Source organism: Plutella xylostella, chromosome 15 (assembly GCF_932276165.1).
Source record: "Plutella xylostella chromosome 15, ilPluXylo3.1, whole genome shotgun sequence".
NCBI classification, from domain to species: Eukaryota; Metazoa; Arthropoda; class Insecta; order Lepidoptera; family Plutellidae; genus Plutella; species Plutella xylostella.
Window position 1 is genome coordinate 4,129,722 of NC_063995.1, and position 15,384 is coordinate 4,145,105.

The following is a 15,384-nucleotide window of genomic DNA, read 5'->3' on the forward strand; positions in this document are numbered from 1 at the left end:
TAAGTACCTACCTATACGGATACTAGCTCTGCCTCTTTTTTGCCCGCTGTATCGACCATTAAGTGCCAGTGATATCTCGTATCAATGTGTAATGCCGGTAATGCCAATATTTGCCATGAAACAAAGACCATAGGCGTGGCGTCGGCGTCGTTCTTTGCGATTAGCGACCATTCTCGACAGATGATGAGAGGATCTACATAGATATAAGCAAGAAAGTCAAGAAACCCACATAGTATCATAGAAAAGCGCGGCAAATCTGTATTTTCACAATGTAAAAAACGTCATATCCTCAGAGATGGACGTGTTCCACGTCGGCAAGCGGCGCGGCAAGTACGTGCACTGGGAGCCCATCTTCATCGGCACGCACCGGGACCCGCTGTACGACGAGCGCCTCAGCTGGGACGGCATGAAGGACAAGATGACGCAGGTGAGGCACCAGGCTAACACTAGTGGTATATTTGCCATTAGGGTAGAAGGTCCCATATAGTCGTTTTTCGCCTATCGTATTCACGTATTCTACTCACGGGTTTTACTTTTTACTATACAAAGTACGTATACATACTGTAAATTTATCGGGGCGGGATTGAAAAATAAAGTTAATTTCTATTGGTATCGGGAAAGTTGTTCAGTTCTACCATCACCAGTTATGTGGTTAAGTATGTCGTAAGCATGTCTTTCAAATCCTGTGTAGTTAATGCGGCTGTTGATTAACTTAAACTTTTATAATTTGAAAAAAAAAACCAGCAGCTTTTCTACTTGGTCTGTAATAGATTCACACCATTAACTTTTAATTCTACCACCCCCAGGGCTACGTGCTCTGCGTGAAGGACTACGACTTCATGATCCTGAACAACGCGTTCCTGTGCCACAAGCCCGGCATCAAGAAGTTCGTGAAGAACGCCAAGCGAGACCTCATCGTGGGCCGCCAGAACAAGTACGTCAAGAAGACCATCATGCCCGAGCTCAGGAAGCTGTATGGGAGCCGCGCCGGGTGCACGCTGTGACCGCAGCGTCGCAAACTCGCGGTAGACCCCCCTCGGGTCAATAAACTTCTAGCTACGGCATCTTTTTCTATGATAATTGTCAGAGACAAATAATCAGGGAAAATAAGGAAGTCAAGATTTTTTGAGATTATTATACAATTATACAGTCTAGGGTACTACATAAATTGACAGTCAATTTAAGCTCTTTTTGCAAAGCTTAGATGTTGACGCAGTCGTTTTCGTAAGGGCCTAAAGGTCACAGCTCATTAGAGCCACTCACACAATGAGCTGTGACCTTTAATTATAGAGATAGAGCACAAAGCTCATCTTATTATAACAACAATAGGGCTCTTCTTTATAAACGGTAAGGTAAAGATAATAAGTAACGAAACGGAACATATCAATAGACTGTTAAATGAGCTTATAGTATCACTACGGTGCAGACAGGTAGAAAATACCTACTCGATAGATTGTTAATAAAGGCGGTCTTAAATGAGTTCTAAAACTGAGATTATACCAATAATACCTTGAAGGGATCATTTGACTGGTTTTCCTAAAGGCACCTTCAGCGTGCTAGTGTTCAAGGATTGTTCTCTTCGATGTAAAATACAACTTTGGAGTTAAAGGAGAGATAACTTTTGATGAGGAGAATCTTCGGTTGCGTCCGTCAATATATCTAGGGACCTCTTTCCGAGCAGCGTATCTAAGTCAAGTTGTATATATTTGTATTGATTACCTAGCTATAGCCACTAGAGTAAGCGTATACACCAAATATTCAGTTATTTTGTCCTTTTCTAGCTCAGGAGGGTCTGAAATGATAGTGGACGCGTTTGATGAAGATACATTATACTATTATTTTGTGTCATTAAAAATGCAAAGCACAATTTTTGTAATATTTATTGAGCCATTCGTTTTGAGCTGTGGTTTTGTACATACATTGTAAGAAAGATATTTTTATAATAGGTATTGATTTTTAAATTTAATGCAATAAGGATTTATTAGTTTTAAACTTTGCGAAATAAAATTGTGATCTGGGCCTTAATTTTATTCAATATATAAGTATTTCTATTCTGGATTGTAGAGCTACCAATGGTTTTTATTCTTATAAGTACCAACGACGAAAAAAAATTATTGATTCAATGGTCTGACGATATACATTTTAAACAATTATTATACATGCATAGGCTACTGTAATACATTAACTAGGTACAATCATTGTATGCCTTTCTACTTGTACTCAATGTGATCTACTAAAGTCAATATAATACCTTTAGCATTATGTGCCTACTTTATTAAAGGATAGGATTGCTTATTTATTAATGTATGAGATGTATTCCTGCTACGCATTTTAATTAAGTATATACATATTACCATAAATAAGCTATTCAATATGTATAACTCCTTAGGTGTAAATTGTAATTATCAGGGTGGATATGTATATTTTAGTACCTAGCGCAAAGCGTTTACCTTCATGCGATGATATAAGACATAATTACCCCTACCCTTTTATACTAAGCCTAATATAATAAATAAATAAGGATGTAACAATGCTGAAAACATGGTATAACTTTTAAAAAAATCATTTTACACCTACTACATGAGGAGCTTAGAAAAAATACTTAAGTACAGACGAATTGAGAACCTTCTCCTTTTTTTGAGGTCGGTATAAAATTTATCTAAGTTTCTTATGCTTTAGAAATTAATCCGTCAGCACTTTAAGAGACTCACTTTAGCTTCACAAAAACGATGTTCCGGGGAACGGGCTACGCTATGTCGTTGCATTAAAAGTGCCAATAGTGCATGCCAGATATCTGAAACCTCGTATTTTGCCAAGCAAGAGTAGCCCCGCTGTACTTAAAATGCGTGCACTTTATAATGAGATTCGATGTGTCGAATAAGTTTTATATAAACGTGTACGGATTTTTTATAATGGTTTTCGTTCAAAATACCTGCTTAGAGATGAACATTATGATGATTTTTGAGATTTACTCAATAGTTAGGAGCTACGTCAAGAGTTTCTATAATATGGCATTTAATGATGATAACTGCCATGTTTAATTTACCAAACCTTTTTAAAATGTAAGCTCACCACGTCTGAAATATTAAAGTAAGTATTAAACCTAATTGTAATAAGTTTGTAGATATAATTTCGTTAGTAGGTACTTACCTATGTTTTTGTAAATACTTAGATCTTCTTGTTTTTAACATACAGACATGAGTTACTTCTAGTTTGATATGTTACCAAATAATTACATGTAGTGCCTCATAATATATATTTTCAATTATTTTGAATTTTATGTCCTTTAATAATATTGATAGTGATGAAATCTACTGAAAACCGTGCCTTAAATGTAGGTATAAAAGTAATATATTTTCCTGAAGATGAATGGTAGCTGACAAAGCTTATTTTTACCCAATTCAACAATAACATACAACAATAATAATTTTATCCATTCCTATTTTAGTGTACATTAATTACCTTATTTTTATGTTTTGTTAATATTAATTAATAATGGGACTCAATGGTTTGGGATACGTTTACATGTGGTGAGCTTGCATTTGTTACTGACTTTCTTTCAATTGCAATTTAATAATGAAACCTAATGCGCCAGTATAAAACAGAATTGAAAAAATGAAATTCAGCATTCATTTATTCCTAGCAATATTTACTGTTACAGCGTCCATTCCTTCACTTAAACATTTGTAATATTTTAAATAAACATTGAAAATTAATTTACTTTTAGTCTTTTTACTTGAATCTCTATGTAGTAACTTACCTACCCCAGTAGTGCCCAGCATGCAGATAAGATAAGATAAAAAGATAAAATACTCTTTATTACTACAAACAGAAACAGTTTTACAAACATGAAAAGAAAATAAATAGCACAATCGGCGGCCTTATTACTAAAAGTAATATCTTCCAGACCACCACATTGATAGGAACTAGAAAGAATGAAAATGCAGAGTTAGGTTTGTACACCGCTCGAGCAGAAAAGTAAACGTGAGTTTGTATAGCGCAGGTGCATTGCCACGTATAACACTTAATTTTTTTAAAGAAGATTGAAAGTTGAGAAAAACTCACAGTGGACAGCAACCAGGATATAGTAAAAAAGGTAAAAGAATAAGGTAGAAGAGCTGAATAATTCTGAACGACAAAATCAATTTAGATTTAAAAAACAGAGCTAAACAACCTCAATTTGCGATCAGAGATTTAATAATCCAAAAGAAAACGCAACTCTGCAAAAAAACGCAAAAAAATGCTAAACATGAAATTCCCCAGACGGCTGCGGACTCCGGCCGCATGTTAATACCACATCAGTATAACACGCACCTACATGTCTAAAGTACCACAGATGTGAGAGGAAGTGGGAGCCCTATTCTCTCTAAGAAAAGCTTTGAACCAAGATAAATGTGACTATCTATCCATAAATGTGACTATATATCTATCCATAACTGGTAGTTACTTTCATACGATTTTGACACTTTTGATTATGTCAAAATCGTATGAAAGTAACTACCAGTTATAGATAGATAGAGTTATAGAAACTGGCAGCTAGACAGACTAGACTACTATGCCGAAGGACCCAGGTTCGATCCCCGGCCGGGGCAAATATTTGTTAGACAGATGTTTTTACTCGGGGCTTGGGTGTCAAATATATTATTTACTAGCTGTTCCCGCGCGCTTCGCTTCGCCTTAAAAAGTTTTCCCGTGGGAATTCCGGGATAAAAAGTAGCCTATGTTCTTTCCCAGGGTCTATACCGTATGTGTACCAAATTTCATTCAAATCCGTTCAGTAGTTTTGGCGTGAAAGAGTAACAGACAGACAGACAGACAGACAGACAGACAGACAGACAGACACAGTTACTTTCGCATTTATAATATTAGTTAGGATGTATCTGTGTAGATAATTATATCAGCTGTCCGACCCATATAACAGGAAAAGATAACTTAATGGCTCTACCCAAACCAAAGGTTGTCTGGAAGAGATCGCTTTTAGCGATATGGCCGCCTGTTATGTAATTTCCAGTGTAAAAAAAATACATTCTTTGTTTTGTTTAATCAATAAAGTATATGCCAGCCAACCAGAATTTAGAATACTTTAGAATATTCTGAATTCTGGTTGGCTGGCATATCAATCGCAAAACGGCATTTTTTGCCATTGATAGGGGAGACCGGGGACAAAAGTAACAGCGGGTAGAAAGTAACAAAGACTCTGTGGACTTCCCCAATAGCCTTAACGTCCCAAGCGACCGCTGGTTGTCAGCTTGCGATGCCCCCCGTGCTTGATATCATTTTCCACGCCCGTGCCGCGGTGCAAGGTTGTTTTAGTGAGCATTTCGTGATTTTACACACCAAAAGTAAGTTTTTTGGTGTTTATTCATTAAGTGTTTACATAGAAGAAGATGCCAAGAACCATATGACTATTTTTTCATTGATTCATTATAAGATTGTCTCGGGCTGTTTTAAAGTTATGTCGCCTGATATTTCAAAAATGGGGATGGGTACAAAAGTAACAGCTCGCGGCAGGACAAAAGTAACGTGTTACTTTCTTAAGTTTGCCATGTCACATTGTAAAATTTTATTTTTCGTTGTTTTGATTAGATATTTGTATCATAATATTGTATATTATGGCACAAATAAAACAACTTCTTATCAGTTAGTCAGTTTAAATGATGGATCTCATTTACAGTTTATATTAAGAAGTTTTTTTTAGTTTTGTCAATAAGTCATAAGATTTTTTTAGTTTTGATAGTTTTTTAAGAAGTTTTCTAAACTAAATAATTTGATTGTTTTTTCTGTTCTTCCTTTTGAATCGTATTTATAACATTGGCCAGAATTTATGGGTTGTTACTTTCGACCCATGCCTTGTTACTTTCGTCCTGACCATGGGGTCGAAAGTAAAGATTTCCCTTTTTTTTTTGAGGCTTCAAAAATGCTAAAATTCGAGATGCATTAAGTAAAGTAATTAATGGAGATTTGTAGACTATAGACGAAAGTTTTATGTGACTATATTTATTTTATCGTAAATGTTATTAATAACGAGAAATCAGACAGAAAGTACAAACTGTTACTTTTGTCCCCGGTCTCCCCTATAATTTTTGAGATAAGTAGATGTATTATTTCACAATAGGGCGCCTGATCAAGACACGTGATCAGCATAAGTTGTCTAAAGTAGACGTAAACTTTATTATCGACCCCGTGGTCCTTCCCATCGGATTTCAGCACAGATTCTAGAGTACATGTTCTTTTGTTCATGAGCAAAGCTTCGCACTAGTTAAAGGATTTTTTTAACTTGGGGGAAAACCTATTTTATCCGACGTACAAGCAGGTATTTCCCAGCAGCCGCTACACGGCTTCGCTATTGATGTCGATAAACTCGTTTAATGCGCGATCCACCAATCACAGCACCGTATATATTGTTAATCGCGATATAGTGACGGTTCACTACTTCCACAACGAACCTGTGTAGTGGCAGCAGGTCTACTAATCTACCGATGACTAGTATAAGTACAATTTTATACGATTTTGACTCATACCAAGATAGGATCTTCTTTGAAATTTGAATAATTATATAATGTGAGTTTTTAGGGTTAGACATGAATAATGAACAGACATGAACAGGAACATCTATATTAATTCTACATAATAGTACCTAAGTTTGTGTAAAAAAATAAGAAACACGTCATCTAACACAATATTATGTATTTTACTATTGCTTCATATCATGATGCATATTAAAAACGAGTAAGTATATCCCTGAAAATACATATCGAATATTTAATCCCCGCCGCCGGATTGTGTGTCATCTCATCTCAAAGGCATCTGATGTAAGCCGCAAAGGCACGGCCTTGTGACACTGATTCTACTAAATACATCCGCAGTTACCATGGTCCGAGTGTAATTTCTGCTTCAGAGATCGACTGCCCGCATGTTTATACAGACTCATAAAATTTGTAAGTCTTATATTACCCCTCTTTTTGCGTCGGGGGTTAAAAAATACCCGTATCTGCAGCTGTAAGTAAGGTATACTATATCCGTACCTACCGTATAAAAAGAACCTTAGTAAACGAGGGTATTAATGGACAAACCCTGTTTGATCTCTAAATGAACGATAGACTGGATGAAAAAGCTGAGGATAGATTGTCCGGTTATCATTATCTAATGCTGATGAGCATGTAGAAATGGAGGAAGATCGGCTGAGGACAGATTACAGATTAGTAGAATGGTCCCCAGGTTTCGTCATGTCTCGTCCTCTGGGCGCGTGGAGTCACACACCGCACACATCTCGCGCTCAGTGAAGCCTGCGCGTGTACATCCAGTGGTGGCCGACACATCAACATGAAAACTTTCGCGCTACTAGCGTGCTTTTGCGCAGTCGGTGAGTATTTTGTAATTCTTATTAAAATTATATCTGTTATTTTAGATAAAGGAATTTTATATGTTTTTGAAGAAAATCAGGGATAAAAAGTAGGTAGGTATGTACATACTTATCTACTTCAATAAAATTGGTTCAGCTATTTTCCCGTGAAAGAGTATCTAACATAAAAAAATTCGCGGTTATAATATTAGTAGGATGAAGAGCAACTTGAATGTTCTATGCTCGCTAGTCTTTCGCTAGTGGTTCGCCCTTAGCTATAAGTCGTAGCATTATAATATCGTTTCAGTAATTTCAGTAACTTTTACGTTGTGCACTCTAAACTTATAACTAAGTATTCTATTCTGAATAAATAAGTACTTAGCTTATCCAATTAGCGTGGTACCATAATTATATTAATTATATGACCTAGGTACCACATTGTTTGATAAAAAAGTTATTAACGTTCAGTAGGTGAATCTAATTAAGACGTAAAACATGCTATTGTTTGTAATTGAGCTCAATGGCGTTAAGGTTGTCTTTTGTAGCTTTTGTCACGGAGTACGATACGGAAAACAAGTTCCATTTGCGAGCCACGAATTGCATCCACAAAAGATAACCGTGACATAACCTTGTATGTTGAAGGATTAAGGTAAGCGTCTACCTTTCGGCATCATACGCAGCGGACGCATTAAATTCAGTAGGTATTCTTCTTTGTATATAAAGTCACAAAAGTACGTCCATTTCATCGGCATTGTCATCGCCGTATCCGCATACATTTATGAAAATCCGTTCGGTCCGATACGTATGATACCGATAGCTGGATGATTACCTTCATATAATGTATTATTTTGTAACCGTTAAATCACATAAGTTCTCTTACTTACTCCAAGTAAAACTTCACTCCTTCCTTCCTAGCGCAAGCTCAATTCGGGAATCCCCAAGGATTCGGGCGCGGCTCCTCCCCATTTGGCAGCCAGCAGGCTCCGGTGCAGTCCAGCCGAGGCGTGTTCCAGTCCAGGAATGCGGTCCAGCAGCAGCCGGCCAGCCTGCGCCAGGAGGTGGCTGCGCCTGCGCAGTTCGCTGGAGCCTGCCGGGAGCTGAATGAACGCTACCCCGTGTCGGGCAGCTGCGATCGATACATTGAGTGCATTGTGAGTGTTATGTTTTTTTGTCTAAGTTCACTCACGGGAAATGAAAAAGTTCCAGTGACATATAGAACGTCAAGGACAGGTGGATTTTTTCATTGCATGTGAGTGTATTTCAGGCCATGGGTGATGTTAATGTTAACCATACCAGCTTGGAAAAGTTAAAAGTGAGAATACCAAATAAATGAGTCTAAAGATTATTAGGTACATCGTGGAAGTATCAGACGACATTATACAGACTTTTTCACTAATCTGATACATAAATGTACTCTTAAAACTTAAGATTGAATCAGAAAAATGCAGGTATAGTCAATCTACCAAGCCCATTAATTAAATAAGAGACTTATAAAGTTATTTATTATTTAAATTGCTACAATATACCTATTATATATTTTAAAATAGGAAAGGTCAAGGTGAAAAACTCCCTAACTAAACCAGTTTGTTACACTCTGACCTCAACAGAGAGACGGACATCTAATGACCAGTTCTACCTAATACTGGACTTTCAGCTTGCAATGTCCGTGTGATTGTATAATTAATGTATGTTTTTGGATAACACATTAGTAGTTATAAACCTGAGTAATAACTTAAATAGTAGATAATTGCTAGCCGACAAATAGGTGGCGGTGATTGGATGAAATTAAAAAGACCTAGGACTAACTGTTCTTGGGAAAGGTCTAAATCCAGACGTGGAAGATTATCAGCTAATGATAAAGAACTAACTATAAGAGAAGGTTAAAGGGTGAATGATATACTCACGAGCAATGAAAAAGTTGAAAAAGTGAGTGTATAAGTACCAACACCTTTACGAAACAATCCAAATATAACATCATACCCACAACTAATCTTTCTCTATGATAATTCTTCTCAGAATGGAACAGCAGAGGAGAAGCTGTGCCCCGACGGTCTCAGGTTCGATGCCGACGTGAACTTCAACGTGTACCCCTGCAAGTACCCCAACGAGATCCCCTGTCTCGAGAGATCCTCCCTACGTATGTATCACACCTCTACATCAAAAAAACTTTGTAAGATTTTTTGCAAACAACAAGCAACAGCGTCGCGGCTCTGCATACAAATTGGCTTCGTATCTGATACGCTACGTGAACCTATAAATAGTCAAAAACTTGATGTTATACGCACGTAGGATATCTGTTAACTTATCTGCTTACAATCGCAATGTTTCTATATATTATTATTATTTATCTTATGCTAAGTATTTTATTGTGTGAGGGATCAAAGTCTTGTAAACTTTTATACATGTCATGACCCCTTATTTGCAACTTCGACAGTCTACATCCCGTATGCCTTCTTACAAATACAACAAAACAAAATACTCAGAAAATGACAATTCCCTTCATATTCCAGAGCCTCCGCAACCAACAGCGGACTGCCCGAATCAGTTCGGTATCTTCAAGACCGGGGACTCTCGCAACTGCAGTGGGTTCCGTAACTGCGTGAACGGCGTCGGCCACGACTTCACCTGCCCCGAGGGGCTGGCCTTCAGCTCCAGTAGCTACCGCTGCGAGTGGCCCGATGAGGTGGAGGACTGTGATGCTGAAGGTAACCAGAGTTTCTGTTAACCGGTTCAATCTCGTGAGATTTCTGATTAGAAGGTTTATTCTTTTTCGCCCAATATCGCGACAGCTGGATTAAATGACAAAAGGTTATCACTGGAGGGTTACTTAAACTGACGAAAAACGAGCGAATGAGAGCTGTCCCTGCTCTTCTCTACTTATTTTTTCGTCATATAGAGTGACCTCTCTGGCCCGACGCGCTGATGATGACGGTAGCCGGCGCGGTGGTGGTTAAGGGCGGTTAATGACATCATGTTTTGGTGCTTGGGCTCCGTGGAAAAACCTGCTGTTTAGCAATGATGGTCAAATAGCATACAAATTCCAATGCTTGTAAAGATGCCATGGATGGATGCCATGCTGCGGAAAATTTTCCATGGGCTACTTAAATGGTGTTAGAAGAATAATTGGTGTAACTTTCATTACCAGAAAACTGTGTACTTCTCACTCTGTAATCACTTTATGAAAGCTGATAATCTTAATAACTTCATATTCGTACAACATAATTCAGAACATAGGTGCAGTTTGACCTAAACTTTTACCCATCACATAATAATGTTTACTTGTTTAGGTAGGTTGTGTTATGCAAGCATGCATCACGTTTAACATGTTTCCTTAAAACCTTGACTGCATAACTGATATTTGTAAAGGTATTGGCACACATGCATGAGTCCGCATCGAGGCGACATGCAATGTGAATGTCTCACTTCACTAGTCACTTCTGAACTTTGCAGATTTGGGGTGCGGATGATGCATCTTCTCTTTTTAATCCGCTTCTAATAGACTAACGAGTATGATAAATGATTATTGCCACACCTAAATATCTGTTACTTACTAAGAAACTTATAACTCTGGGATAACCACAAACCTGTGAAGTGTGCAAATATCAAGTACGGAGCATGATACATCCTTCTTACATCAGTAACCAAGCAACGGTCTTTAGTAAGGACTCAAATAGATTTTGGTTAATTAGTACCTACTTAATATACATTTCATTATTTATATATTTCAGCATTCCTCGGCTTCCGTTGTCCTGAAGTGCCAATCTCCAAGGAGCTTGGACCCCCAGCCGGCTTCAGATACTACAGGTCCGTATCATGATGGCCATTAGAATTAAATAACTAAGTATAACAATATTCTTCAATCTATTAAAGAGTCATTGAGAACAGGTTATGCTAGTAGATGCTAATGTAATATGGTGTTGGTGGCATCTCCGCAAATGTCAGCAGATGGGCTAGTGACCTTGTGACGTAACCTCGCCAGTAGGTGCTATAGTCAATACCAACTGACTTGCATAACTTCTGGACATAATATGTGAATAGGGTGGAATATTTTCGTCGAACTTCCCGATGAAAGGTCAATATACCCGACGATGTATTGAGCATTACTTAGCTGTAGAATTCGATTTAAATAGGTAGGTATTTAACTTTACTATGAAACTAATAATTTAATATTTGCAATTTTGCAATGGTCCCATACCTAATTAACGTTACTCACGCCGCCAGGTACGTTGACCTGCCTTTGGGAAGTAAACTATTAAATTCAATTCTGTGCACCTAGGTTGCATTATGCATTTACAAACATTGTACTATGCATTTCTATTTTTTCCAGACGAAGTTAAATGGGTTTGTGCAATATGTTTTAGCAAAATATTTCCATGGGTGTTAAAGTTACTAACTCGCAATTTGTTTTGTCTTACAAAAGAATTCAACGGGAGGTTTTAAATTCTAAGTTCCTTTTATGTAGTTGTTTTTTATTCATCTATTGCATTTTAAATATTTTATTATTTTATGTTTAAAATATTATTGTAATTTTCTTAAAAATCTACGGCTAAACTGATTTTGATTAAAACATACGCAGAAACTATATACATTTTAAATAACTTTACACTAAACCGGTCAATCCGTTTTATAGGTATCTACAATTTCATATTACCTACTTACAAATACACTGTCAACATAAACCCAATTTAACACATAACCTATTCTCCACTCCAGGTCCGACACGGACTGCCAGAAGTACTTCCTGTGCATCGAGGGGCGGCCGCGCGTGCTGGCGTGCGGCGGCGACTCCGCCTTCGACGACCTCACCACCACCTGCGTCTCCGCTGACCAGGTATAGGAGAATACTTGAGTTGCATCTTAATGTAGAATGACCCCGCAGTACAGTTTACGAGAGTTGAAGCTGTCGAAAGTTACCTTTATGGACACACTTAAATGGTATTTGTTACTGTTTTAATAGTTTTCCAACTGCTGGTCAAAGGCCTACTCTTTTTTTCTCCCACACCTTTCGACCCTCTTGCCGCTTCACGGCGTTATCAAAGTAGATAAACGTCACCATATCGCGGTTCAACATAAAACGGCGCTGTGATCGGAGGAACCCGCATTAAACGAATGTACCTATCGACTGTCCCGCGTCCCCTGTGCAACTTCAGCCCAATCATTTGCGAATTTATCCAGGTCTTCCCGCCTGTACTATTGTATATTTACTCACGACTCCCCCCTCTCCCCCCTCAGGTATCAGCCTGCCCCCCCGAGCTGCGCGCCGCGGCGGCCGACGCGCGCGAGCTGGAGCAGCAGCGGCTGGCCAAGCAGCTGCAGTACGACGAGCAGTTTGCGAGGAACCCGCCGCACAAGCGCCGCTTCTAGACACACACACACTCTTAGCCACTAGTCCAATATGTTGTACAGTCATAGTGAAATAAATATTCTGTTTTGTTATATTATGAGACTTTTTGTTATTTTTACCCGACTACGGAGAAGAAAAAAGGGAGATTGATGACTGTATGTAGGTATGTGTATTTAGATGTTCGCTCATAACTTTAGAACTACAGTTCACAATTCCACAAGTGAGGCATCATTATACTTGTCTTCATTGTGCGATGGGGTGTGGGGTGATGAGCTGGAGCAGCAGTGGCTGGCCAAACAGCTGGAGCAGGTGCGACGAGCAGTTCGCGCGCAACTTAAAACTTAGCCACTAGATCTATATGCTGTAAAGTCATAGTGAAATAAATATTGGTACTGTTTTGTTTTAAGTATTTTACGAGACTATTTTTCCTTTTTTTACCCTACAAGTTACGGAGAAGCAAAAAAGAGAATAAGTTTATGAATTTTCTGGACGCTTCGCTTCAGACGACACGTTAAGCCGTGGGTCCCGGTTGCCTTCGGGCGGCTTGAAAACACCTGACAGTCGGGTTGTCCACTTACCCGTTAACTAGCTCAGCACAAGCTTGCTTGTGTTGGCGTCCACCGAACGGCTCCAGCAGTGCGGACGTGATGGCTCGTGATGATGATGATGTGTACAAAGCCAAACTGAATTCTAATAGCAATTTGTACCAGTTAAAAACCTTTGGTAATGTGATGAAAGTGATTGGTAGTGCGATAGGCTATTCATAATTAAGTTACCAAAGATCAACACCAACCGCTAATGTCTTTTCTCACTGAGACTGTTGTTAATGCGATAAGTGTGTGTATTTAATTGAATATGATGCTTCAAATTGACAAGCCACAAATACCTATTTACTAAAATCTATATGCAGTTGGATATCAATTAGTTACAATATAAAACGAAATAAAATCTTGATTTCTCTATCATTTCTCATCTGTCACAGCAAGGGAAAACAGAATTTCAAAATGTTCCGCTTCCTTTGTTTAGCTGTGATAGCTGTTGCTTCGTGTAAGTAACCCTTCTTTTCAAACCCCATTTATTAATATCTAGAATACTCTAGAACGTTCTTAAAACTATAATTATTATTTACAGGCAATGGCCAGGCCGTCGTGGCTCCTAAGAGCTCGATATGTGCTCAGAGGAACAACTACTACAAAGTCGATGGCAAATGCGATGCTTACATTGAGTGCAAGGTAAGATTTACACTAATATTCTTCTTATAGTGTCGGTGACAAATACAAGATCAAAGGGTTTGTAACCATGATGAAAGAACCTACTTATACTTACCGAAAATTCAACGGTTTAGACAACATTTAAAATATTGATACGAGTCATCTTCCTAAAATCTACCTAGCAAAAGTGATGCAGAAAATTTTGCCCTAACAAAAAATAGTACTTTCCTACATAGGTACTAGTACTAGTATGTACTTCTAAGGGTGCTACTGTTCTTTGCAGGACTTCGTAGCGCACGAGATGCTGTGCCCCGACGGGCTGCACTTCGACCCGCGCGCCGCCTGGCCCGCCTACCCGTGCGGGTACGCCATCGACATCTCCTGCGACGGACGCGGACAACCACGTAAGTTTTACTGCAAGAGAATGTCCTTCTGTAATTTCTATTTAAAAAAAACGTTTTTGAACATAGGCCACTACCAGCTACCTGAAGTCGATCGAGCTGGTCCGAAGACGTCCCACACTACGCTTGTCTGTTCGTGGCCTCCACTCGAGAACTCTTTTTCATCCACGGGTCATTTGCTACTTGCTTACCTTAACATCTTTTTGTATCCCCAGAGCCAGCAATCCCATCAGCCGAGTGCCCCCACCAGTACGGCTTCTACGCATCTCCCCAAGCGTCCGTCAACGACTGCGGCCAGTACCGCATGTGCGTGGAGGGCAAGGCCATCGAGATGATGTGTCCCCCGGGCCTGGCCTTCAACCCGGCCACGGCGAGGTGCGACTGGCCTGAATTCGTCTCTTCGTGCAATGTTGAAGGTGAGATCGTATTTCGTATCATCTACTCTCGAGCATCACCGCTTATTGATGGGTGACAAATTTCAAGCTCTATTATAGCTCAACCTTATAAAGAAACTACTTGCTTGCTTTTGTGTCTGGATTGATCGTGGATAAGCCAAATGCCATGCTAATAATGCGTTATTTTTTCACCAGCATTCCTCGGATTCAAGTGTCCAGTGCTGCCGCCTTTGGAAAACGGAGAGCCCAACACCGCCGTCGTCAACTACAAGTAAGGATCGTGGTGTTTTTTATTAATTGAGTGTCTTTTATACAATTTTTTATACACTCTTGCACCCTGGGCTGTCAGTTACTGACGTTAATCTGACTGGCTCCTTAGTCCTTTCACCAAGCAAGACCAGCTCTAGTGTTTGACACCGACTTGGAACGAGACAAGTTCCCTAGACTCTCCAGCAGCCATACAACTCTGATTAGTTTACATCTGTCTCCCTCTTAAAGTTTCACTTCATAATCTTCCATCTCTATCTTCCAGATACGAGGGTAACTGCTTCGCGTTCTACTCGTGCGAGTTGGGGCGCCCGCGGCTGCTGACGTGCGACGCGGGCTTCGCCTTCAACCCCGCCACCGGGGTCTGTGAAGACGCCGACAAGGTGCAGTGCAAGTGAACCTTGTGATTATCATGATGAGGCTT

General features: G+C 39.2%; 3 protein-coding genes across 4 annotated transcripts in view; all 3 read left to right on the plus strand.

Moving 5' to 3' along the window:
- LOC105381115 (beta-1,4-glucuronyltransferase 1) overlaps nt 1–3,713 on the plus strand; it is a 37,198-nt gene extending 33,485 nt beyond the window's left edge. For both annotated transcript variants that reach the window (XM_038108537.2, XM_038108538.2), the window contains exons 6-7: nt 294–427; nt 807–3,713. In XM_038108537.2, coding sequence (XP_037964465.2) covers nt 294–427; nt 807–1,004 — 332 coding nt within the window. In that variant the 3' untranslated portion in view covers nt 1,005–3,713. The remainder of the gene's footprint in view (nt 1–293; nt 428–806) is intronic.
- Nucleotides 3,714–7,230: 3,517 nt separating this feature from the next.
- LOC105381104 (protein obstructor-E) lies at nt 7,231–12,780 on the plus strand. The gene is made up of 7 exons (XM_048626061.1): nt 7,231–7,363; nt 8,258–8,493; nt 9,359–9,479; nt 9,853–10,047; nt 11,071–11,146; nt 12,056–12,173; nt 12,575–12,780. The coding sequence occupies exons 1-7, from the start codon at nt 7,324–7,326 to the stop codon at nt 12,704–12,706; spliced, it is 918 nt and encodes a 305-aa protein (XP_048482018.1). The 5' UTR covers nt 7,231–7,323; the 3' UTR covers nt 12,707–12,780.
- A 78-nt stretch (nt 12,781–12,858) lies between these two features.
- LOC105381095 (protein obstructor-E) lies at nt 12,859–15,358 on the plus strand. The gene is made up of 6 exons (XM_048625682.1): nt 12,859–13,733; nt 13,818–13,918; nt 14,181–14,301; nt 14,514–14,714; nt 14,889–14,964; nt 15,226–15,358. The coding sequence occupies exons 1-6, from the start codon at nt 13,691–13,693 to the stop codon at nt 15,356–15,358; spliced, it is 675 nt and encodes a 224-aa protein (XP_048481639.1). The 5' UTR covers nt 12,859–13,690.
- The last annotated feature ends 26 nt before the right edge of the window (nt 15,359–15,384 follow it).

Bases quoted from the DNA above. Each gene is read 5' to 3' on its own strand.
- LOC105381104 (XM_048626061.1), top strand. From the start codon at position 7,324: ATGAAAACTTTCGCGCTACTAGCGTGCTTTTGCGCAGTCG. The intron at 7,364-8,257 runs GTGAGTATTTTG...CTTCCTTCCTAG, and splicing joins AGCGTGCTTTTGCGCAGTCG to CGCAAGCTCAATTCGGGAAT. The intron at 8,494-9,358 runs GTGAGTGTTATG...AATTCTTCTCAG, and splicing joins ATCGATACATTGAGTGCATT to AATGGAACAGCAGAGGAGAA.
- LOC105381095 (XM_048625682.1), top strand. From the start codon at position 13,691: ATGTTCCGCTTCCTTTGTTTAGCTGTGATAGCTGTTGCTTCGT. The intron at 13,919-14,180 runs GTAAGATTTACA...TGTTCTTTGCAG, and splicing joins ATGCTTACATTGAGTGCAAG to GACTTCGTAGCGCACGAGAT. The intron at 14,302-14,513 runs GTAAGTTTTACT...TTGTATCCCCAG, and splicing joins CGACGGACGCGGACAACCAC to AGCCAGCAATCCCATCAGCC.